Source organism: Plutella xylostella, chromosome 5 (assembly GCF_932276165.1).
Source record: "Plutella xylostella chromosome 5, ilPluXylo3.1, whole genome shotgun sequence".
Classification (NCBI taxonomy): domain Eukaryota; kingdom Metazoa; phylum Arthropoda; class Insecta; order Lepidoptera; family Plutellidae; genus Plutella; species Plutella xylostella.
The window spans coordinates 7,352,050-7,378,825 of NC_063985.1; the positions used below are offsets into that span (position 1 = coordinate 7,352,050).

Below are 26,776 nucleotides of genomic sequence, written 5' to 3' on the forward strand. Positions count from 1 at the left end.
AATCAATTCGCTTAACAATGCTTGCGCATGCTCACCGAGCCGACTATTTTTTTCAACAGTTTTTGAATGTTGCGTGGTGCTTTGCTCATAGTGATAGCATATAACACTCCTCTTTTTCCGCCGAGGGAGAGAGTTAAAAATGTAGGAACATATAATAGATGGGTATAGAGCTCTACCCTAAATTTGCAGGCCTGTAAACTCTAATTATACACTTAAAAATTATCGCGAGTGACCAACGTGTAGATCATGTAGGTAGTAAGTATACTAAGTATATTTTTTTTAGTATACGTCCCGAAATATTTAAGTATAGGTAGCAGGTCAATATAATGTAGGTAGGTACGTTTTCCATCTATAAAATGAAATACTTAATTTGTAAATTTTAAGTACTTAATAATTATAATAAACTACCTACATTATTATCTACCCTAGCCAGCCACGGTACAAATCTAAAGCGTACCTAGTTGGTAAACCGTAAAGCTACTTATACTTGCTAAAATTTCGAGTCATACAACAAACAGTAAGGAAGGAAGCAACTGCTCGTAAGTGTTCCCCAGGTACGGATTGTATGACAACAATGGCTGCTTCCCACGGTGTCTCCGTGGTTTACCTTCCTGCCAGTTGGTTTACTTGCACAGCCTCACTGTTCGTTTGTCGCATGCCTCGGATGCTTTGGGTCTATCAAAGTTTGAAATATTTCTCGAAATTATGAGGACAAACTTCCTGTACAATTAATTACGAATAGGTTGATTCTTGCATGTTGGTTAATTAAATTTGACTATAATATTGACCTGCCTACCTACCGACTTAGTATAACACATTTGTGAACGTTTCATAACCGGGATATCTTACCAGGTATTCATTGTTTCACCAAGTATAGCATTGTCTAAAACAGTAGTACGGTAATACGGTAGTAATGCGACATACAATAAATACAGTGAGTTTCCCGTCCACTCTACGCCAGTCGCCGCGCCATGATGCACCCTGTTTGCAGTTGGTTGGAAGAAACAACATAGGTACTTAATTAGTGTTTAACTATTTAGCGCAGTTTTTTCAATCCTTAGATAAATTTTATCACTGGAATAAAATGTCACTAATTTACAAACATTCCGATTCCCTACATAAGTTATCTAACTATTGAAAAATCAATCCTTAGTAAAAACAAAAAGCTATGCCGAAATATATTATTTACAAACACATTTAAATACATACACAATTTAAGTCTTCATAGGTTTGTGTGTAATATAATACCATACATAATACATACATACTAAGTACCTAGGGGAGACCGGGGCAAGATGAGGTCCGGGGCAGAACGGGAAGTAAGCTTGTGTGTGTGAATAGTAATCGTGTTCCGAGCGGTGACAGGGCCATTTGCACGAACTTTACTCTCCGCTAGTGCGTCCAAGCAGAGGGAACAAGTTAGCACTAATTTTTGGGTTGCAGAGAGAAAAAACTGATATTACAAGTGTTCTTACGCGATATTTGTTTTGAAAACTGATGTGCAGACATGTAATTACCGGCGTGCATGTATTATTTTAATCCCGAGCGTATTATAGTAGTCCAAAACATTAAGTTTAAACCAGATTTATTCGACTGTAATGTTTGAAAATAAAATTGCGTCATATTTTTTACCTACTTGTGGATTGGGGCAAGATGAACGGGGCATAATGGGATACTATCCCTTGCTATATAATTTACATACTATAATAAAAAAACAAATAAAGAAACCTGGAAAAAAGACTGCAAAGAAGATTAAAAAGACAACTGACAAGGAAAACCTGCAGTAAAAACCTCAAACCAAAAGATACAAAAAAGAAACAGAATCGAAAGATAGTTCATCCCAAGAAGAGGATGATGACTGTGCTTGCATATATCGTGGGTACTTATACTCAGATTAAACCGAAAGTTGGATCATCTGCGGCGTCTGCCACGGTTGGACGCCTAATTCATGTGCCGGAGTAGATGAAGACGAAGAGGCACACATTTGTCTACCTGATTAATAAGCGTACTCGTTTTGCCCCACAGCGTTTCCCATCTTACCCCAGTCATGGGGCAAAACGGGAAATTTGCCAAGTGTTTGTTTTCATTATTTTCCCAAAAAAGTTCTGTGATTTTGCATGCTACAACGTTTAATTATCAGAAAGGAATGTATAATGGTTACCTCTTTTGTTGTAGAATGTTACTATAGAGTTTAATTTTCCTTGTATAACGAGTTTTGTCTTAGATATCTCATCTTGCCCCGGTCTCCCCTACATAGTAACTATACTTCTAACTAGAAGTAATTCATTAAGGTTAGCTTACGTTAATCGAACTATACTAACACAAACAAAATTTTGGTAGGAAAAGTAGCCGGAAAATGTTATACTACGTTAGATTAAAATTGGTAATGTATGAAAATATATGTACCATACCACCAACCACCAACCAACCAACCTATCAATCTATACGTTAGGGTACGATTACGATGTCTTTTTCTTCGTGAATACTACGCATTACCGACAATCAGAAATAAATAATTACTGAAAAGTGTATCGCACGTATGATACGTATTCATGAGGTATTTATTATGTATAGCTAGCTACTAGATGTATGAATCTAATTAAGGCATACGGTTTCTGGGTTGGCACCTAGAATAGAGGCACAAGACCAACAGGCTAGCGATAACGAGGCGTACGACGATGGCTCGGAGGGTAGCAGGCAGCAGGCGGCGGCGACGCATGTGGCAGGGGAGCATATATCTGGCGGGAGGGGCGCGGGGGCCGCAGGGCGCGCGGAGGGGGCTAAAATTAGTACGGAGTCGCCACGTGCGGCCAAGCTTGCCAGTCGGCGCCCTACCACTAACCACGACACACGCTAAGCTGTCCCCAACAGTGTTTACAAACCCATCGCGCGTTTTGTTCAGCGTCAGCTGAGCTCTAGTGATACCAGGTGACAGTGGCCGTCGCGACGGAGACCGTTCAAGGCATGCTGATGGCCGGCGCGCAGCTGGCCGAGCCCGAGGGCCTGCTGGCCCTGGGGGCTCTCCCCGGCCAGAAGGACACCACATGGACCAAGCTGTTCGTCGGGGGCCTGCCCTACCACACCACCGACAAGAGCCTGCGGGAACACTTCGCCGTGTACGGAGACATAGAGGAGGCGGTCGTCATCACAGACAGACAGACCAGCAAAAGCCGGGGATATGGATTTGTAAGTATTTTTTGTCTTAGTCATGTTGAAGTTTTTGTGAAGTGACACGTATTGGCGTTGGTTGCCTGTGCGCAGTTAGGTGGCCGCTGAAAAATGAGCGGGCAAGTGTGAATTGTAACCTGAAATAATTATTAGACTGTTTTTGTATTTTGCTGTAACACAAGCTGTTAGATGTATGTAATATGAAGCAAATTTCAACAAACCAGTTCAAAATAGAAAGTTTTCAGCATTCTTAATTTTAATTTTGAACTATGGAAAATGAAGTTTGTACGAAACTTTCAGCTCCTATTAACTGAAAGTTACGTTACTTTTTGGGGTAAAGTTAGTCTAAAGCGCCATTATCCCTTATTAGATATACTCAGACACGCTTCTTGTTAATATTTACGGATCCCTAAAAAATGCGAAGCCGTATCGCACACGGCAGCGTGTTATCGCGACACACTAAGGTACAGTCAGCCGCCAGCTTCGACTAAACACTTTATGTTTCTGAAATGATGTTCTTATCGTTGGTACATTAAAACTGTCGCATATGTTAGTTGTAGTTAGCGTTACAGTGAGTGGAGGTTACCGGTGTATTGTGGCCTACAGTGTGCTGCAGGTAGGTGCTGCGAACAATCAACTGTAGGTAGCCGGTATCGCGAGTCTGCATCACACGCGGAAGTCACTGGGCAAATTATTTCACAGGTGCACTACTGTGTTCTAGCAACTATACGTAGAGTACTTCACTTACTAAAACACCATCATGATTCTAATCAAATGATGCTCTTTATTTCTGCAAATGGAAAGACAATTTCAGTTCAGTCTTACAGTCAGCTTTACAGTCCTGTTACAGGTACAGGTTATTACTGTTACAGCAGGCTGGTTCGTCTTTTTATTATAAGAGCTGTACTTGCTAGGCCGTTGGAATCGCGTTACGTCTGCAACCATTGTGGCAAAAAATGTCGTGCTGCTATTGGACTATACAGCCATCAACGACGGTGCGGCCGTCGTAACTGATAACCCACGAGCGCTGCAACAATCATCTATATAGATGCTGTGGCCAATGATGATGACTTGCTAGGCCCTAGTACTAGCATAAATATTGCCTTATTTATCTTAGTAGGTCATTAGGAAATTTATTTTATAACCATAATCCAAGTTCAGATAGTTTCAGTTAAATTGATTAACCTTCCATGGGTCTTATCGTATACTTAAGTATATGTAACTTTATTTAGTTACTTAATCACCATTTAAAGCCACGAGCACAATGAACATCCTCCGAAATCTGCTGAGAACTTACCTAAGTCATAAGGCGGTTTTAAACCACCGCACTCACATACTGACTATACCAATATTGGCGTGTTGCATCAACTGCAGTTTGGTTAAACTGGCGGGGACAGTTTCACAACAAAGCGTAGCAGTAATTTAGTAAATGTTTAATAGTCGGCGGCCGTGGGAATAGAATCAGGACCCTATTTTCAGTTAGCTGCCCTGCGCCCCCGGCCGGCCGTAGGGGCGCGCACCCCACTCGTGACGCAACTGCATTATCTGTGCACTGCGCTGTACTGTATGCAACTACTTCGGTACAACATTTTTTGAATATTAGTGATCGCGAATTTAAGTTTGCGTTTAGCTTCGTTTAATTATATATACATAATATTTACCTAGATATACAAAGGGTCATGTAGGATTCCAATTAATTGAATATTCACTCATTGTTTATTAAACCTATAAATAAACCTCAATACACAAATGTCCATACAACAACAACTTTTCGTTACTTATAAATAATTAGATTAGATGGTACCCGAAAAAAATACTTCAGATTAATGAGGTTTAATTAAACGCGAATTCAATCACGAGGCGCGTCACCGCCATTATTCCCGTAGGTCACTGTCCTCAACCTCACCACGTATTCTGCTAACATAATATATCAGTTTTACAAATCACATCTAAATAAATCTTTTTCTGTATTTATAGTATAGGCTTATAGTAGTACTTATAGTGGTTGGAAAATACTGAAAAATAAGTTATCACAACTTTCATTCAAGTCCAATGAAAGCCTGTAAATTAAGGCACTTCGAAGAATAACGCACGTTTAGTCATACACTATTTCCCGGAGTGCCGAGTGTCCCTCCTCGCCGGTGGTACATCATCCTGCGTGCTGGTGAATAGTACCTACTCGAGAGCGAACACCAAAGAAGTGAGGAACAAAGCGCGCCCGCACGGTATCAGGTTTTCCTTTGTCCACGCGACTTGTCAATCGAGTTCACTCTGACGTTAGCGGAATCGGCCTCCCGAGCTAATATAACGCCTATGTATGGAACAAAAAGGGTTAAAACGGACGGGAGAACTCAAGCTGATGATGTACTGGCTTAAATGTTTTCTAGCGGAAATTTGAGATGTTGGCCTGCCTTTATAACACGGCTGATGTTACTTCAACGATGATATATTTATTTATGTTACAAGATCGTTTTACCTCTAGATTTCAAAGTCTATCAACATTTAAAATCATGAAAATCTATGAAAAACAATATTATTTTAGCCCGAAAATTACAACAACTCAATATTACTCATAAGGTCGTTTGTACATGTACGCAGCTCCTACAAGTCCTACTCATGATATTATTATTGGTATGTTCCTTTAAACGTTTTAAACAAACAAAACACGTAAGGGACTCGATGTGTACGAGTGTTATTACGAGCAACTGTAATGATAATATTTCATACAAATTTATGTAGTCTCCAGAACCACCTGCATTTTCATCTTCATCACGACCCATCACGTCCCCACTGCTGGGGCACGGGTCTCCTTCCAATGAAGGAAGGGTTGCATTTTCATCTACTCATATGTAAAAAGAAAAACTAATACCTTCTGTGAGAGAGCCAGCTATCATTAGTCCAGCCAGGGTTATTTTTATTGTTCATCAGCAGTTATTTTTTAATTGCTTTAAAAATATGTTAAAGTTATGATTTACGTTCTATCCGACTGTCAAATTAATTATCCCCTATTATCTTTTAGAACACAACCAATATTTGAATAAGAGCGTTTCTTTTTTAAAGCAATACAATGGTATAAATGATTGTGTTCTAAATTCAAACAATAAGGCGTGGCGGAAAGATTTGCGCACAATCAAATGGACCGTTGGAATGGAAAGGGTGGGAAAATTCGGCACGCCTCCCCGCTACGAGAGCCTACGCCTTGCTACGCCGCGCCGTCGTAGCCGACCCGTAGACGCCCTGGCTACGAATTCTAATAAACTTAAGATTAGTGTTGCCACGAATAGTGATTTGGCCGAATACCGAATACCGAATATTCGGCCGGCGATCTCAGCCGAATACCGAATATTCGGCCGGCGATCTCAGCCGAATACCGAATATTCGGCCACCGAATATTCGGCAGGTGATCCAGTATAATTCAATAAGTTAAAGTTTTATTTAAAGATTGTTCTTCTTATTCTTACGGCAGATCCGTATAACTGGTTGACCACCAGTTGTACCAACTCGAATCAGTAGCCAAACCTTATATATTTTGTTAAAAAATACCTGTGTCTCAGTAGCAGGTATTGTATATTTTATGAAGAAAAGCGCAACTGTCGCAAGCGCAGGTTTTCGCAATTAATTATTGTTTGATAGTTAAATGTTTCGATTAAATTGTTTTTTTTTTAATTAATTTTAGTAAGATATTTGCTACTTTTTTAAGTATTCGGTATTCGGCCGAATACTACTTACTATTCGGCCGAATACCGAATACTGAGAAAACTGGCCGAATAGGCCGAATACCGAATAGTTGCCGAATATTCGTGGCATCTCTACTTAAGATGTTCAGAATTGTATAAGATAATTACATTTTGTTAACATTATTTGTTAATATTCAGATAGGTAGGTACTTTACTACTACTTTACGTTTGTCCACTGAAAAATACCTACCTACTCAGTATCTTTTGATGCATGGATGTGGATGATCGTAAAACTAGCTTAATGGGGCGATTGTATCGAGATTCGAGATATATTGCACTTTCAGGTAGATTTGTAACCATAAGGTAACGTACCAATTTAAAGTTTAGTTTAGAGCACAATGTCCAATTAGGTAGTTGTGTTATAGTTTTATCGCAGTTTTCATTGCTTTGTGCATTTCATTTCTACTGAGTCGAACGAAAACAAACTTGATTGAATGAATGAATTCAAAAATAATAATATTTTATTACTTCGGTTGACCTTAATAATTACCTACTTCACTTAATAATACTATAGTTATGTAGAGGCACCTACATAACTATAACTCAAACGTTTTTTGAAGGGTATTAGCAAAGTTACCTAAATATTTTGTCTTTTAAGTACTTCTATTTTATTATACATGTAGGTACATATGTGAGGGTGTTAGTTCCTTCATCTTGCTCACTGGAACCTTTGTGGTCCAAATTGTGTTCCTAAGCTTCGACACAGAATAATAACTAGTATGGCTTCGATCATGCTGACCACGCTGGTCCGAACCTGGCTCCGCGCTGAACCGGGACATGTTTTCCTTCACACCTTAGAGCGATGATTTACATGAAATCTAAAGAAACTCATTGATATACTATTTTATTATGTCACCGCCGGCATATATTCTGTCGTGAGAAGCGACCACGTTACCCCACCCAGCTTATACTACCGCTCTAACGTTTTTGTTACACTTTTTTATCAATAAGTATATGCATGTATGCATGCCTACCTAAAAACATCGAAAACATTTATCTAGTATCTCACAAGGTACGATCTAAATTCATGAGTGCAAATTTTATTCGTTGATCGTATTCAAATATACGGACTGGCGTGGCGTATGTATGACCAAACAAAAAATGTGTGTTCCATAATGACTTTTAGAGGATATCGAGACCTTTGCGCATCCGGAGGTCACCATGGAAAGGCCTCGACGATCGGTTCCATTCGATAGCATTTGTTTGTATAGGTGTACCGATGCGACCACTATTATACGAAGACACTTGATTACTGATACTGTTTCTCTTTTTTCGCCTACTGCTGTAAGCGTCGTGGGGGGTACTAAAGGTCTGCTTACTCTGGTGGGTTCAAATCGTCGAGGTGGCGACCCGCGCATTTATTACAATAGGTAATGCATGACGTCACCAGCGAGTATACAAGCCATTTTGTATTTGAATCGGTCAATTAAGATTCTAAGGTTTCAGGAGCGAAATCGGACGCACGAGTGGGGCCATACGCCCTTGATCCAAGATTAATACTGTAGAAATTTTGTACAAGTACAATTACAGCTTAACGTGCTTTTCATATCAATCTACCTGAAAAAACAGTTTCAGGTTGATCATGAATAAAAAAAATCATAAGATATACAAACTACGGTCCTTTTGATACATCATCCGAGAAGCGTCAACTGGTATCCTAACCTCCATGTATCTTTCAGGTAATAATGGGCGACCGGGCGGCGGCGGAGCGAGCCTGTAAAGACCCCAACCCCATCATCGACGGCCGGAAGGCCAACGTGAACCTCGCCATCCTCGGAGCCAAGCCACGGGGGAACCTCACGCCAGGTTAGTCTTGTTAGGGATTTCAGTGAGAGCAAGGAGGATGATAGCTGTGGTCGGATACGGCAAAGAGGCTATAATAAAGCTTGGTTAAAGCGACTCGCACATTGCAGATAATTAATGTTATTTTAGTTCAATGTTAGGTACTTTCAGATATGAAGTAAATATAAGTAATTTCTTTTTTGATTTAACGTTTGAAAGAAGATGATAACGGTGTTTTAGCTATGATTCAGGTACCTCATACATTAGATACATATATTATATTTTCACTTAATTAGTGTACCTAACTCATGAAAATTATAAAAAAAACGCCCCCAAAAACCTAGTTTCATGCAAACATTTTTAAATCTAGTGAAACGCGTACCTGAGAGCCTTATCTTAATTTGTGTTGTACACCTGACACAGTACAATGACACAAGCCACCACGGAGCTTGGCTTATCAAAGGAACTCAGCTGATTGTAGACGCAACGTTTTTTGTCAACCAACACATGGTCCTTTTTGTCCCTTTCTTACAAGGAGACGTAAAAAAATGACTCGCTGCAGACAACCCATACAAATTCTTCTCATCTGAGGCTTAAAGCTGATAATAGGTTGTGGCTCTGTTGGTTGACAACGCGATTACGAGTACTTTGTGGGGGTCAACATACACGTGTTTTGGAATTTCGTGTTTGAGATATTCATAGGTTCTTGTTTGTCAAAATCTGGATCACATCTTTATTTCTGGCCGTATCTGAAATTAAAATTATTGTTTCGAATCAAGATTCTAAAATCTTTTTTCATAAATCACAAATTTTATTTTTGTTACAGTTTGAAACATTGTCCTATTTTTCATTATTAGGTTTAATCTAAATTAAATAAACACTTTCAAGTGTCTATGATTAATAAATTGATAGCGAACACTCTTTTGGTTATTTTATTATCATCAAAAGTGAAGTGTTACAAATTACGGATAGTGGATAGCGTCAATAGGTCGGTGTGTTCATTTAATTCGATAAAGGTGTATGATAAAATATTGTAAAGGTACACTTTATAACATCTAATCCATTATTTTTTCTATCATAATAACCTTAGTGTACTTCTAGTTTTTAATCTTACTACTAAAACTAAACATTACTTATTTCATTTTTGAAATAAAAAAAACAAATCTTGAAGATGCAGACGTCATAATTGTAACCAACTAACCACCGATTAATAAATAAAATTGCGTAACATGAATGAAAACTGTTGGGACATGATAATATTATGTTATATTTAATACCAAAACCATGACTTTGTCAAAAACGTCGCTCGAATTAATCAGAATATCAACTTTTGTTACGGAAACCAAAACACCTTCCGTTTAACACGTCCTATCGGACTTCAACCAAAGAGAGCAAACCACATATTCTCTACCCTTCCCCTCGGGGGCCCTGGGCAGCAGGCACCCAGGGGGGCAGGGGGGTTCCACCGTGAGGCCGGGAGTGCGGCGTACGGCCCGTGCTTCCGCCGGGGGTGGCGCCGGAAGTCCCTAAACGTTACCGGAAGCGGTACTCGGGTCTTGCCCGCTAATTGATTGAGCCCTAACCAGTGTAAAGCACGCACGGGATTTAAAACTGTTTGTTTCTTGTCAGGGTGTTTAAATAATTTATACATACACGGTGCATAAGGGCCTTGTATGCCATTTACAATTGGCAACTCATGAAAATCACAAATAGATTACGCGTACGTATCTAATGCTGTATGCACTTTCCACCTGCTCTTACTTCGCAATTAAAACGTCGTAACGAAAACCCGTCCCGATGCATTAAGATATGCGGAAGATAAGCTTCTGCCAAATAGCTGTCCAGGCAATTAAAACATAGTCAGAAATAAATGTGGCACCACAGAGCAGCCGGCGTCACATTCATGCTTCGCTTCACAGACTAAATCCGTGATCTAACCACTGGTTTAACTTTGTCAAGCGGTCTATGATTAAATATGATGAACGAGACACAATCCTTTGTAGCACGTAGTATTTTCCGTAATTTATGCAGTTATTTTGGGTTTAATTAAAAGATTATCCTAAGTACTTTGAAAAAGTATTGAAAAAATACATAAAATATTATATTAACTAAGTGGAAAAACTAAAATTAAGGTCGAAGATATTTCAATACCAACACCATGAGAGACCGATTTTGTTACGTACATCATTTGTTAAGATTTTGTACCAACTACCAACATTGTTACCCAAACGGGTACAGCTACAGCTACATCAAAGTGTAATTTTGAAAATACCTACACCAGTGTAACTAATGTACTTACCTATATTTTGTATGACTGTGTGTATGTATGAATGGCATTGCGCCATTTCCTAGTCCGTATTACATACTCCTTGAAATCTTGATAATGATAGACAACGTAAGCATGCACTTTAGTAGGCGGTTATAATAATTTAGAGTTGTTTCAGTAAGTATGTAGGTAGTGTACCTACTTGAGACTACAATATTGTTGACAATTCATGTACGATGCTAACTAAGTAAGTACCTACCTACTTGATATACAAACTGGATAGACATGGCCGTTGTGGAATGAAGTATAATTTTTTATTCACTGCTGAAACGGCACCGATTGTCTTAATCCATTCCGTTTGCTACAACTGGCGCACTATATAGTAGGTACAAGTTAATTGCACTGGTGTATTTAAAGGAAGGCTATTAAATAAGTATATTATGCACCTACTTATACAAATATTGTGTCGCAGTATATTACGAACAATTGTTTACCTAGTAGGTAATTCGGTTTGGAACCTACGTGAATATGTTGTAAGTTTGTTTTTATTTCCAGGCGTAGATAACCGCTACGGGGCGCGGCGTAGCATTGCAAAGATCTGTTGATTTAACCGCAAAGTATATCTGAGTGTTTAAGTATGGTGCTGCCACCGCTTTAAGTCCTTAATGCCCGTTTTCACCAAGACATCCTAAACAGTCATATTACTAAAAGTTTCTTAAGCTAAGAGACTTCTTAAATGCACTCCCTACGTAAATTCATTTTCATCAAGCTAAGAGCTCCCTAGCAATCCGTCACCTAAATACTAGTGATGTTTTTTACCGATTCAATTTCATTCATTCATTTTGCTGTCAACATTGCCTGTTAGTCAATTGTCTATGCTTTTAAAAGTATAATATTTGTGGACATCGCCTTATTTATTACGTTTTGTTTGTAAATAAAAAAAAAACGGAAATTGTATTTTATCCTTCCAAAAGAGAAGAAGTATAATTTAATAAAGTGCAGGAAGCAATGGCGGAAAATAGAAAACGCGGACAATTATTTTCTTGAAACTTGACTATTTTGAAGAAATCCACCTTTGCTTTGCTCTGTTCCGCTAGGAAACGGAACTTGAAGAAGAAGTGGCAGAGCGCAATATCATTAGCAACTGATTCATTGGTGGAACAGAGTGTTGACGAGTGTAATAAAATAATATGTTTTAATTTAAATTAAATATATATTTTCACCTAAATTACAATGGTATTATTAATCCTGGAACTCAATATTTAAGTACCTAGTAAGGAGGAAAAGGACACTTTCTTTACTTAATCTGGACCTTCGAAAAAAGTTCAAGTATCCAAGATGTTACTCCATATTTTTTTTTTGGTAAAATGCTATGTCTCTCGACATCTCTCACGTAATTACGTGGTCGAATACACGATCTGTGATTAATTCTATAGCCTCAATAGCATCAATATATCTAATTTTGAGTAGCTAGAAGTATATTTGCAAACAAAAAAACTGTCACTTAACTTTAAGAGGCCGAAATTCCACCTCCTAAATTTAGGAAGTCCCTAACGAATTTAAATGACAGTTCGTCAGTGGTGAAAACCATTCTACGCTTAGGAGATCCTTAAAATGAGTTAAAAGTTTCCTAAAATTTAGGATGTCTTGGTGAAAACGGGCATTAGAGAAGCTTCCATAAGTATCAAGTAAATTTTCCAGGTAAACCTGTTCTAAAAATATGCTGGTTTCCAGTGATTGCATGAAAAACTATTCAATGTAATTTCATGACTTATTTTGGACTTTCCGATTATGAACGTTTATCTAAAAGTTTCTTTCAGCAATCTGACCATTCTATCATAAACTGAAAATTTACAATAAGGCTCATCCAAATAATAAAAACATCTGCTCATAAAAAGTTGATTGCTTTTTACGGAAGCTTGCATGTGTTTTTATAAAAACTGCACCATAAACATAGATAATGGAAACAATTAAGCTGCATCTGCCATATAAACAATCGATAATTTTACTTTTACATTTCATGGAAAGGGCTGGATTTGGGGAAATATTGTTAAGGTCGTTTTACATTGATTAGGTGGTTCCAATCTGATCATTTTCCTATGTTCACTTTAAGAATTAATATACCTAGTTACTTATAGTTATTGATATAATATTAAGTACTTACCGTTTGTATGGACCTTCCAAAAATTTTGAGAAATTCATCGCATAAATCCGATCCTACAGTTCCACTTCCATATTATGTCACTGAAACCTTTTCAGCGCTCGCGAGTATACTTACCTAATATATTATGTACCATAAACCTAAGTGATATTATTATGTTTTGATGAACATTTTCGGCATATACCGTACAGAAGTACCACCGTACAAGTACAGTGCGGTGACGTTGCGCGTGCACACGCGGCGCGGGGGTGAGGCGGGACGCGCGGGGCGGCGGGGGTGAGGAGGGGGGAGGGCAGGGGGGCACACACAATGGGTGCGAGACCGTGACGCCACCTGGCCGTGCCGTACCGGCCGCGCCATATGCCGCTCTTTGTCACCAGGGTTGTCAGGACTGCAGTTAAAGTGCCCGTTACACTGGGTGAAAGTATACATACTATACATACAGATCTTCAAGCAAAAGGCTGACTCAAAATGCCGAACATATTCTGAAAAAAAGCTTACATAAGTAAAGAAAAATGCGTTATAGGTGTGCATCTACTATACATATGTATATGAGTATCTACTTCTGAAGCATCTGCCGTCTAAAGTAGTTACCATACATTCAAATGAGCCGTTTCCGCTATCGCTAATTTAATTTGGTAAGTAGCTGAATTTTATAGTTTTTCCTGCAGTGAAACAATACAGCTACAGGTGACTGAAGTGGCAGAAACATATACATGTGTGTACATAAGTAAATATTTTTATGAAAGTATTTAGTGGCAACCCTTAGACCAGCGCGCGCGCATAACGCCCAACTCGCGGCTTTGTCCCGTGGCAACCCCATCGCTTGCTTATCGATCTATCACACACACCGGTATACTGAAGCGAGACCGACATGTGTCTAGCAGGAGCTTAATTATGGCCCAATCAACAGCATAATAGATACTACACTTAAACTACAATTTTACTTTGTAGGGAAACCATAAAAGTATGGAATTACAGGATATAATTATAGTGGCAGAAATATACTCAGAAGTAAACTAATTGTGTTTCTGCTTAGCTTAGTTTTCAATGTTGGCAATATTTGCGGAAATTCACGACAGTTACCCTGGTTTAGTTTCAGTTTCAGACCAGACCAGAACAACAGTATGTTTACATGTTTCATGTTTTCCTTGCGGGGGCCTGGCTTAGCTGCGGGCAACGTGCAGTTGTACCACAGATATAATATCACCGTATACGGTAGCTAAGTCACTATACTACATATTGGTTAAGTTTTGGTTTTACATTTAAAAGATCCTACAGTTCAAACAGTTAGGTCATAGAACATCGCTGCTTCCAGAAGCACCAATCATTGTCCTGTATTTATTAATATCCAGTTATTATGTTTTCGACTGAATCACGACAGCGCCAGGGCATGTTTATGATGCCCTTCAGAAATTTATGAAAGATAAAATCAACGCCAAATCCTGTGACTAAATCGCCAATCACTGTTGGAATAAAACGTTGGATCTTTTATGTTATGTCTTTGTGTTGCTAAGTGGAACCTGGGTAGCTTATAAGCATACAGGTCTCTTAGGTTTTAGAACCAGCTAAGGACGATAAGCTTAAGAAATCAGGCCGGTTGTTCGCTTAACCGTTTTTTGGTAACCGTTGTTACTTACAGCCGTTACTTTTAGTTAAGTGTATCGAAGGGTTGCTCATTCCTCACAAAAGAAATACTCGTTCCGATCCCTAAAATACGTAGTTTACCTGCACTGGAGCTGTTCACCGGTACAGATAGACAGGGACAGATGCCCTCATGAATCCAGCCTGTTGCAACTTAGCATTGTTAATACTTTGCATAATGGGATACAGAAAACACGGCTGACAAATGCATAATGTACATTTTGATGTATTGTAGGTACAGATAAAGGAAGGACAGTAAGGGGCTGCTTGCTAAGCAGAACTGTGAATAATTTTTCGTTTGAAAAACGACTTTGAAGCGTATATTTCTTTCGTAACTGATGGAAGCGTTAATGCGTCCGTCTTCGACTAGCGCGCATCGGAGCTCGCGCCAAAATAAACAGGCGTTAATCTGTTTCAGTAGTTTGATACTGAAGTCAAGTCCAGTTTCCCTTTTTATTGCTGTTTCTGATATTAATTCCATCTGAAAATCATAAATATTTAATAACAGTCGCTGGAATACTTAGGTAGTGGTATTGTGTATGTACTTACAGTCGTAACGAAATAATTTATGTGTTAACATTTATTTACCATTACATCACAATACAAATTGTAGCGAAAGAAACATAGGTAGGTTACTACATGAAGTATAGTTATAATTTGAGAAATTATTATATTTTTAAACTTATTTCAAAATAAAATTACTGCAAGCATGCCTTAGTGCGGTTAGCTTTAGCGGCATTCGTTGTAAAAACATAGTTAAAATTGTAATATAGTAATTGTAAGTTGGAAGGCCGTCCTACACGGCACTTGTCCAAACAAGCGGGGCGACACAACATGAATTATTGAGTGTGAGCACACCAGTAATCGATTCTCACCTGTCTTGTAACCGCTGAAAACATTTCACCACAGTATCAACACGATGCTACGCGATCGATTTTCGGGAAATAGACCTGCCGGACTGGGCGAACTAATGATCAGCGACTGAAAGCGGCTATGGTTGTTCCGTGTGATGTTTAATATCAAGACAAGCTTTTCCCGCGAGCTTCGCTTTGTCGTGTACGTCTTTTCCGTGGACAACATGGTTGAAAGTTTCATCTAAATTGCTTCAATATTTTTTGCGAAAAAGAGTAATACTCGCAAGCAATGAAAAAGTTCTAACACTTTTATACAATGCTATGATTTTCTAGCCGCATTGATACGATACGAGTGATAAAAGCGCGTCAAGAATATGTTTCCTTAATTATTATCCAATTTCCAAGCTGTTATCAGTGTACTAAGTCATTAATTATGTAGATGAACTGAAACTCATGAATTGTTGAAGCGTGAACCGCCACGAGCTGAGTTTGCGATCTACTCGGTCGACTAATGAAGAGCCCCAGCCAGGGGTTTGTTCTTGCACCCCGCAGTCAAAGGAACGTCTGAAACGATGTGTAATCCTACACGACCCCAGTTTGTGGTAATGTTTGTGACTACCAAATTAAGGGAAAGAACTTTTTTCGATAATAAGATTATTGCTACTCCTAACGCCAAGACTCCTATAGCTAATATATTAATATCTGACTCTAAGCGTTGTCTATTTATACCACCCAGAATTACTGGCAAAGAGAATAGATTAAGCATACGGTAGGTCTACGTGTACCTACACGTAAAACCACCGCGGTCGGCTAGCTACTGGGGACGTACTCTTGCTTGGGAAATGCGTTTAATTGATATAAGAGAGGCTCTTCAAAACTTCGTGTTTCGTCAAGCTACAGTAGCCCCTCTGACTTGAGCATCGAAGAGGCATATCCATTGTCGTAGCGTCGGATCGCGTGCCTTGCCCGGCGCCCTTCGGCGCTGCACTAACTTATGCATGTGGACTACCCCTGCCTCACCCCTTGTACATCACCATGTCCCCAACTATTTTTATTTCGGCTATGGGATTTAGCCGATGAATGCACTGATGAGTTAGCACGCGTCGTCGCGGTCGATAACCGCCCCTTTAGTTTTACGACGATGCGTAGTCTACATTTTATTCGCACGCGCATAGTTAGTTGTTGTATGAGAGAATGAATGAAGCAGCCAGTTATGGTATAGGATAATGCTATGGCTACGTATAATTTGTAATACCGCGAATGCCGTGTGTTTATGAGATAGTATCTAACAATCAGACATGTATGTATATTTTATTTGCTGAGAACGGATACATATAATTGGTATAATTGGTATAGTGGTAGGTTCAGCGAGGCACGTGGTCAACTTCCAAGAGCCATGGTCGCCACCATAAATAGAATATATCATAAAACATAATATAATAGCCTAAATACTGATAAAAAATGAACTTGCAAGATACTTATGGAGATTCATTGGGGTTCGTCCGAATATTTTTCTTCAAAAACTTACACAAATCGTAGCTCTGCTTTAACCACCTCTATATGCCCCATTAATTTCTAGAAGAACCTACCACCGAGCAAAGTGGTTTAGAGTTGAGATAACTTTGATCAAAGGAGACGGTTGTCACCTCGGCGGTTTTGAACGAGATCCAAGTTCTAATACTGGCTTCCGTATCGGGCGATGCAGTATCAAATACTGACAGACCGAGGTCAAATCGCCCGACCGACTTTACATTCTAGGTATTCTATAAATTATGCGGATAGGTTGATTCGGCCCGACTTTATAGTGGCATATTAGATTATTCGCGGTACAGTAGTTTAACTAAAACTACATAATATTATTCACATACCAACTAAGTGCTCGGTTAGGAAACCATTACTGAAACCTACGTGTCACACAATAGACTATCCAACATTCAAACGTGCTGTATATAACATTATCATAAGACATCCTGAAAGCCAGACAAGTATCAAGCGGTAATATCCTACGTGGTGTTGAGAACTGTCGCACAGGAACCCTCGAGTCCGGTGGTTCCGGCGGCTCCACGTGTAACCCGAGCTGAGGCACGACTTCCGCCCGAAGCCCTGCTCCTTAATCCTCCACCAGGAGATTAACGTGCAACTATTCAATTAAATAGTCGTGTACACGGGTAATTAATACTGCGTGTAAGTAGTACATGAGGACCGAGGAGGGTTGACACTTGACAGTGTTGCGGCGCGTTTTGGAAGAAGCAAGGCTCGAGGGTGGTGTTGTGCTGGTTGATGATAAACTATATGAAACACATCCGAAGGAGCAATGAATTAACGAAGTGAATGTCAAAACTGAAAGTTATATTTTATGTGCAACAGCTGGGCGGAGGTTGATGGCGCGAGGCTGCTGGTCGGCGAACGATGCGTCTATTTATAAAACAAGACTCGCGTCTCGTTTTGTGATCGTGCGCTCTTTATTTTGTCTAAATATACGCAGTTTTGGGACCGTCGCCTGCGCGCGACACTCGCGCTGGCAGCGAGCCAGCAGCGACCATCTTATCTCTTTCAACACCATCTTTCGTAGAAAAATACCCTCGCTGACCATTTCTTTGATCATAGCTTCTATGACTCATTAGGTATGGTACTTTAATACCGAAGAAATTTAATACCGAATCATAAATTACCTCTAAAAATGCCATGCACGTGCATGCGCATGAAAAAATATATTTGCAGGAGCCGAGAATTAATTACTTAACCACTACTTAGATATTCAAATAAATATGTACTCAATTTCATGATGTAATGCGTTGAAATATAATTAGGAAAGCTTTAGATCAAAGCTAGACGCGCTAAACGCAGTCACGGTCAAACAATCAAAACTCAGCTTTGTTACTACAAACTGGGCCATGAGTAGCCGCTAGCGGTGCCGGGTTCTATTCTCGGCTGCCAACTTGTACGACATGTTGACGTTACAAGCTACAATGTGATTACAAAGCAAACTCTGCCGATTTTATGTTAAATTTACTGCGGATTTTGGCTCCAATAAATGAGCTTTTTAGTATATACGAAGATTAAAAACCTATAAACCATATTTATATTTTACATTCGTTCCCGGCATATATGTAGGTTAACGATAGTAGTGCGAGTTAACAATGGCAGTGAAAACACAGCCAGTAAATAATAAATAAGCACCGCGGCGCGGCGCTGCCACTGCAGACGAGTTTGCGTTTAAAATCGTATTTCCGAAGAATCCAGACAACTGCGGCGCTAAGTATCTACCTACCTACGCTACCTATGTACCTACATGTCGACATAAGCTTTACAGTTCGACGACCCTCAGTCCTGAAGACGTTCAGAAATTACTCATAAAATGTATCCCGCCTCGAATTAAACTCCTAAACGTTGTTTACTCGGCTTATGCTGAAACTGAAATGAAAGCTCACCCGAAGGGCGGACCGCGTAGCACCGTCGCCACAACTGCATCTTGTAGGGATTACAAAACGACATGTTGTTAAACAAGCAGTTGACTACTACATTTGATGTTGAGTGTAAACAGTCATTTACATAGTCGATTTCATAGGTTTCGTAGCTTATGCCTATTATATGAGGTATACCTTTATAGTAAGAGTTTATTAGGTTTTGAAACGATTTATACCTATGGCTGTCAGTTAAAATTATGTCAGTTCGCTTAAATATCTGCTCACTTATGCAAATAACCAGCTCAAACTTGAATATTTAACTAACAAGCATTGTGTGGCAAGCCACAATCGATTACGACTAAAAATCTATCTGGGTCACAGACGGCTAACAAAAGACCTACAGTGCACTGTATTCGGGGCATACAACAATGGTAATGGGGGAAAAGAAAAAAAGTAAATGAATCTAGATAAGGCTGGTGGTGGACAGTGGTTCGACCTCGGCCGTCAAATGGTCGCGCATCGATCGCGCAGCACGCTCGCACGCCACTGTCCACCCGCCAGCCCGCCACCCTTGATGCCACTTACATATCGATGACGCTATCCAATCGGTTGCACCAACCATAAAGTAAATTGTAGACATGACACTAATAAATACTACGCTATTCTTGATGTGCAATTTGAACGATGACCAAATAATCCAATTTAGTGCCCAATCCAAGTCACCAAAAACCTTGAAACAGTACTTGGTATTACGCGCCAAAATCCATCGAGGTGACTTGGCATAATGATCGGGAATAGAATAACACATGAGTGGTCAAGTGATGATTAGTCTGGCGAAGGTCGATATTATCTGAGCTTGCGGAGCGCGACTGCATCCGGGTCCGGCGGATGTGATCCGCAGTAATCACCGGTGAAATTTCCCCATCACAATACCCAGCAGCTGAGCAGAGGTCATGCTTTTTGGCCATACGCTAGCAATCAGTATTGCGCTTATCGTGATTGCCGGATCCGAAATGCGACATTTGTGATTATTATCGTTTCGCAATGATCGCTCATCTGTGAATTATTCAATTTTGTAATTTCCGAGGTTTAAAAATTACTTTGTGTTTTTCAGGAAATTGAATATCTAATTATCTACTCAGACTTGTATTGGTACAGGTACAGACATCGTAGAATTTTATTAGGGCTTCGGTTCGACACAGTAATTCCACCATGATTTCATAAGAAAGCTCAAATATATGTAAAGCCTTATAGTTTGATGATCTCGGAGTGTACCGGGGGCAGGGGGGCGCGGCGCTGGGCGGAGTTCGCTTCATTCCGCTCTCGGTGCCAACGTCTGAATGCCATTTATAGATATCGCTTGTCGTCTTCTTTCACGAAGTAATGTCCATGGCTGCCGGCCCGGGCGGCGCGCGAGCGACCGAAATAGAACACGCCCGCGACTTAACAATGCAATAAAAAGAAATTAACATTTTGACGGTGCCTGTGCCTTAAGTTGACTCGTGTGTCATTTGGAATTGGTCCAATCCCAGTAATTCTCTAGGAGTCCTCTCGAGCCACTTCCGCTAAGACAAACTAAAATAGCTAGACAAGTACCTACACGACGTGCGAGATAATATTTTCCGTTGGAATCCCGTGTCCTCTTTTCGTTGACACTTTAAGTATTTAGTAGCTTCTTTTTAAATAGAAATAGATCGCTGCTCCGACTTCCAGGAAAGCTTTCATGACAAATTATTAAGATTTCATGCACATAAGTAATCAGAGAGACAGATAAGATCGTTATTTATCGTTTATATTAATATCTACTTCGGTATCCATAATCTATGTATATTATCTTAGAAAGTTAATATCTGAATTGTATTGTTCCAGGGTTCAACTTGGCGGCGGCCGCGGGGGTGCGGGCGGGGTACCCCACCGTGCTACAGTCGCCATACGGGTAAGAGCCGTTTGTACCGCTACTCCCTATTTCATATCTCAATGTTCAATGGTTCAACACTTCGTTATTTGCCAGCACTATCGACGTCAAATAAATGCATCTCACGAGACAAAAATCAGAGATTAATGGATGTAGAATATCTTTAAAGAGCAATATCAATTATCATCAAGAACTATTTATTATGAATCAAATAGATGTGATGAAGCACAATATTAACTTGAGGAGCACCTGGACTTGAAAACATGAAGCAAATTGTATGGAAAGGAAATGTAGGGTTTAGAGTTAGGGAAAGCTAGTGTAGGATGATAAGTGGAGCGGATCTGAGCTGACTTTTGTCTCGGTAGATGAGGCGAGCGGCGCGGCCCGGGACCCTGCTGCGGACTGCAACTAGACTAAGATTACCAAACATTTTCACATAGGTATCTATGGCAAGCGTGAGCGTGAGAGTGGATTTTTTCGTTTTGGGTGTGAATTAGTCGATTGGGTTGTTTTACTGTTTCCGTTTTGTTGAAGCTATGTGCGTTGTGCGGCATGGGCGGCGCCGCCCGCCCGCGCCGCTCATCGCCGCCCTACCAGTACGCATCGTTATCGACACTCTATGTTTTCTTTATTTTATGTTTAATGCCGTGTTCGTGTAAGATTTTGTTGATTTGAGTTTTGTTGGTGGTGGATTTCGTTTAATACACTTATATTATTTATAAGAGAGTTGTGATGTTGGGCCTCGGCGCGGGGGGCGGTCGAGCGCGCGCGTGTTTGCGTAGAGTGGCGCGCGCTCGACCCCGCCGGCCCACAGCTTAAACATTGACAGCTCCACTGTACTCCGACAAACTCCCACTGACAGTCATAGCCGGTTTCACATACTTGTGACCATCCCGTGGGTGTTGATATTTAAGCTGTGTCTGCACTGAGACGTGGCCCGCGCCGCCCGCCCGCCCCACACACATCAGTATAATTACTCACATTGGGCGACAACCAAATCAATTATTCATCTTAATCTTCATTCTTTACAGACAAATGGCCATGTAAAAGCTTATCCATTAATCACGCTTTGTTTGTATCAATTATGTCCAATCATTACAGGGATCTGGTGTCATTAGGCTACCAATCCAATCTAACATTTTATTTCTGTGCTATTAAAGAAAAACAGATAGGCACCTACGGCAAATTACACATGAACAATACATATCTATATGTCCATCTCCTATTGGAAATTAAAACACTATTTTATTTATGAAAGTCCGTCCAGTATGTCTAGTAATTACTTAGATATCTGTCCAAGATATGGAGTGCCCTTGATTTTGTAACCTTCTGCCTTAGTTACCCTGTCCTGCAATGTACTAGACTGTGGCTGAACGTCGTTGTGACCTAGATGTGACGGCTTGTGTGATTGTAAATGTAACGCCAGTTTTAATGCTGTTTGCGCGTGTTTTACTGTCTATTGTAGTTCTTTATAAAACCGTAGTCATAACATGTTTCTTTAAATAACCACGGGGCATAACTAATGTTTAATAAACGGTGCTACATACACAATGATTGTAACTTTCTTATTAAGGATCTTACACGCTTAAATTACTTAGATCTGTACTGTAGCGTTAAACCTTTCATACACTTTAGAACTCCGAAAAGGACCGTGTGTTTCAAACTTCCGCTGTATGTTCTTGGGGTGAATTTTTGGGAATCTAGTTACAAGTTACAACATAGTACATAGGTACATAGCCGGGAGGGCGGGTCCTCTAGCCGGTGGGGCGGTCCGGCGGGGGCGGGGCGAGCGCGCGCATGCGTCACTCGAGCACCCTCCGGCCTGCAGCGTCAGCAGCCACGAGGACCCCTGAGGACCCCCGAGGACCGCCACTTGACCGCCTTACCTCACCACCAGGCACGTCGCGCTTAGATACCAATTTACATAATTAAAGGGATTGAATATTGGGTTAGATATCTTACAATTATTATCTTTTGTTAGGGACCTTAGGGGTATACCTTAATGCAGGCATTATAAATTACTAAGAATGTTGGTATGGGAAATTTAAGAGTGGAAATAACTCAGAACCGCAATAAACGAAACGGTGACGTTATTTTTAACTTCAAAATGATTTCAACTGATGATACGGAAAGAACGCAAACGAAACGACAGATTAGTATGTCGCCTATTTCGGTAGAGCGGGCGGAGTGGGCGAAGCAACTATTTCAAACTATAAAGTTTTAAGTATTTCCTCATTGACGCACAAGATATCCACATTTATATTCCAAATGGAATTAGATACGTATTTCACACAATTGACTACCTAACTTGCATACCGACAAACCCAAGTCGATGTCTACTAACATTCATAATCTAGATGTGCTCGTTTCCACGGCGGGGCTAGGTTACTAGAGTGTGATTGAGAGTATTAATTTCGGCGGTGATTTTTCGTAGAATCTTTATGCCTGATCCAGACTCACGCCAAGAAGAACCGAGAACACCCGAGACGCGATAGTGTGATGAGTTTCTCGCCTTCTCGTTCTCTCGCTCGGGTGTTCTCCGATCGGTGTCGGTCTTTATGTTACCGTTACGGTTTGAGGTTATGAAAAGTCACTGCGCGACGGCAACCACACAACTGAAGTTTCATGTTGTATATTGTTCCGTGCAGGTTGTCGCCTGGCTACGTGTACGGCGCGCCCAGCTACATGGGCGGCGTGAGCGGCGTGGGCGGCGGCGCGGGCGGGCTGGTGCAGCTGCCGCAGCTGCAGCACGCCGCCGCCGTGGCCGCCGCCAACCACCTGTACGAGTACCAGGCGGCCGCGCAGGGCGCCGCGGCCTACCAGCAGCAGTACGCCGCCGCCGGCTTCGACCCCTACGCTACTGCTGCAGGTTTGCACGATTACTTCTGCGAGCGTGGTGACGAAGTCGCTATATGAAACAATGATGAATTTGGCAACCGATACTGATGCACCGCCAGTTTCTACTCTTACGTAGACTGGATGAAGGCCTAAATAGATTAGATTCCTTGCAGGGATCTATAAGTATCTATAAATTATACTAGATTAGATACACACAACATAGGAAATTCTATTATAAATTTGTAAAGCAAAAGGAATCAATAGTTTCATAGTTACAGCAACTTCTATCCTTATCATTTCTAGTCTTGAACGCTCATTCGTTCAGTCACCGTACATAAATATTCAGACAGGTTTTAATACACTATCGATAAGTACACTACTTAGGTACAGAAACTTCATTCTTATCGTTACTGTTATGCTAATAATTTTAATACTTTTACCCGCCTAGATAGGTAAATAACTTTATGAATAACTTGGAAGCCTTGCCACCAATACGTCAATCATGCGCGAAATACCAGCATTATTCGCTTACTTTTTACTTTGACGAATATGTTTCAGATGTACCTTTAGAATAAATATTAAAATATGTATTCCTTTCAGCAGCAGCGGCGGCGGCGGCGAGCGGCGCGGGCTACATGTCGCCCTACTACACGCTGCCGTCCGGCGGGGTGCAGGCGCCCCTCCTGCCCCCGCTCTCCTACCCCCCGCAGCTGCAGGAGGCCCGCATGCAGTAACTCCTTCACAATCTGCTACCCTAGTACTTCTCGAGGACTCGCGGACTCGTTGAACCATCGATCGATTGGCATAAGTTCGAATAAGATTGACAAGTTTCACATTATTTTAAAGGTGACGGTAATTTAATTTATATTCAAACTTGTCAATTGAATCCCAGCTTATGGTATTACTTATGGCATATTCAGGTACATAATTGCATAAATTTAGCCGCGAGTCTCAATACATAAGCAAATATAAATAAGGTAACTGTGAAAACGTGAAATTAAGTCCATATTGTTGATGTGCAACGGCGCATATCATAATGTGGTTGTGTCCACATATTATGGGAATTTAACAGAACTATCGAGAGTTTAGATATTATTATCGTTACCGCAAGATAGCCAAATAATTGTATAGTGAAAAAGCTAAATAGATGGAATATACAGTTAAAGATGCAACCAAAAATATTAGCAATTTGACCAAAGCTGAAAGCTTTTGCTTTAGAATAGTTACACAAAAAGTGTAAAGTTTAGCGTCAAATAAACTTAATTTAAGGAAACTTTATCCTTATCTATAATCATTATACTTAAAGATAGTTATTGTACAATGCCTTCTTTCTTGCCTTCAATACCTTCACTCTTTTAAATTCAGCAATATTTTATTATATTTAAATAAATGAAAGCCTTAGAAACAGCTGAAGAGACAATAAAATTGAACACTTGAAAGGTCGATGACTGGTATCCACGATAGAGTTGGTAATCGTATTTTTAAGGCAGCTCCTTATCATTACACTGTACTTCCTGTATAATGTACCTCCTTTGTTAGGCATCTTAAAGTACTATTTTAAGTATAACTTGGCGGTCGCCTATTCTTTCCTAGGTCTGTAATATGATCGTATTGCTCAATCTGTCTACTTAAGGGATTCGGTTTAAGCCAGACGGGGAGCAATAAGGGCTATATATTATTAGTTTAAGTTTAAGCTATTCTAGTAAATCAAAGTATATTTTGTATTATACATGCCCTTATATAATTTAGATTTGTTCTCCAGAAGCGGTATAGTACTTACTAGGTAGAATAATTCAATCACTAGTCCATGTAATTTTAATATAATGAGTTTAGGAGGTAATAAGAGATGTGCGCTGGCTGTGGTGTCCAGTATCAAGACTATTTTATGTATTTTTTTATTGGAAACGATCGTATAATTTAATTACTTGATGTTTCACAAAAAAAAGTGACTTTAGAACTACAGATATATAATATTTTCTAAAAAAATTGTAAAAAAACAAGGAAAGCAGCCAGCGCCGTCAATACATGTTAGATAAGTACTAGAAGACGGAGTTTAGCTCACTGAATCTTGGTTTAGATCGTAAGTTAATTATAATAATTATTGTATAATGCTGTTATTGGTAATTTATTTTGTTGATATTTGTAAATCTTCATGTTGATAACTATTTATTATGTCGAGGAATAATAATAAAATTTGTTAAATGTTTGAAGATCGGGCCGCGGTCTCGAGACCCGGCGCAAGAGGGGGTTCGATCTAATATATTGAATTATACACAATAATATAAGTAGATTAATAAACATTAATTATAAGTACGCACCAAATAATGAATCATATATATGGTTTAGCCATCGTTACGGCCATCTTGCCTTATATAGACGTACCTACATACATATACTTAACATATTGTATTGTTTATATACAAATAGTAACGGATAGACATATCTTTAAAATAATAAAATATAATTCGGTGTCATCAAGTTTACCGAGAGTCCATAATAGTGCATTTCATTTGCAGTAATTTAAGCACAATCATATTTATTTATATGTACTTAATACAATACCTATATAAATATGAATTCATAATAAATACTTAATAATTGTTATTTTAATCTAACTAAATAAGATATGTACTTAATTTAGGGTAATATAAATTGAAAAAATAAATTTTTAAGGTAAAATTTTGTGTTTTATTTTATTAGGACCGCCTACTTGTACTGTTATAGATCTTTAATCTTTAATATCTTTATTAAGTAAAAACACATTACACAGTTACTAATAACTAAACTATACTAAGGCTAAAGTAGATGTCTCATAAAAGTTATTGTTTAGCCTCCACTGCCGAACTAGGTAAAAACCTGTATTTCAGCAAGTAGCGCCTCACCCACCAAAAATGACAAAAATAGCCATAGACAAAGGCAAAACTAGACTCGCTAAGTCTGTTTATGTAACTTAAAAAAGTATATAACAGTTACTTATAACTAACATAAAAAAGTAAGAAATTAC

General features: G+C 39.6%; 1 protein-coding gene across 2 annotated transcripts; it reads left to right on the forward strand.

The window, feature by feature from the left end:
• Positions 1 to 2,797: 2,797 nt before the first annotated feature.
• On the forward strand, positions 2,798 to 26,159 carry LOC105391265 (RNA-binding protein 38). Of its 2 annotated transcripts, none has more exons than XM_038112535.2 (5): positions 2,798 to 3,186; positions 8,585 to 8,711; positions 20,889 to 20,955; positions 23,583 to 23,803; positions 24,373 to 26,159. In XM_038112535.2, the coding sequence occupies exons 1-5, from the start codon at positions 2,965 to 2,967 to the stop codon at positions 24,504 to 24,506; spliced, it is 771 nt and encodes a 256-aa protein (XP_037968463.1). In that variant the 5' UTR covers positions 2,798 to 2,964; the 3' UTR covers positions 24,507 to 26,159. The 2 variants fall into 2 exon arrangements, with proteins under 2 accessions (XP_037968463.1, XP_037968464.1); XM_038112536.2 differs by having other exon boundaries at positions 2,799 to 3,186; positions 24,376 to 26,159.
• The last annotated feature ends 617 nt before the right edge of the window (positions 26,160 to 26,776 follow it).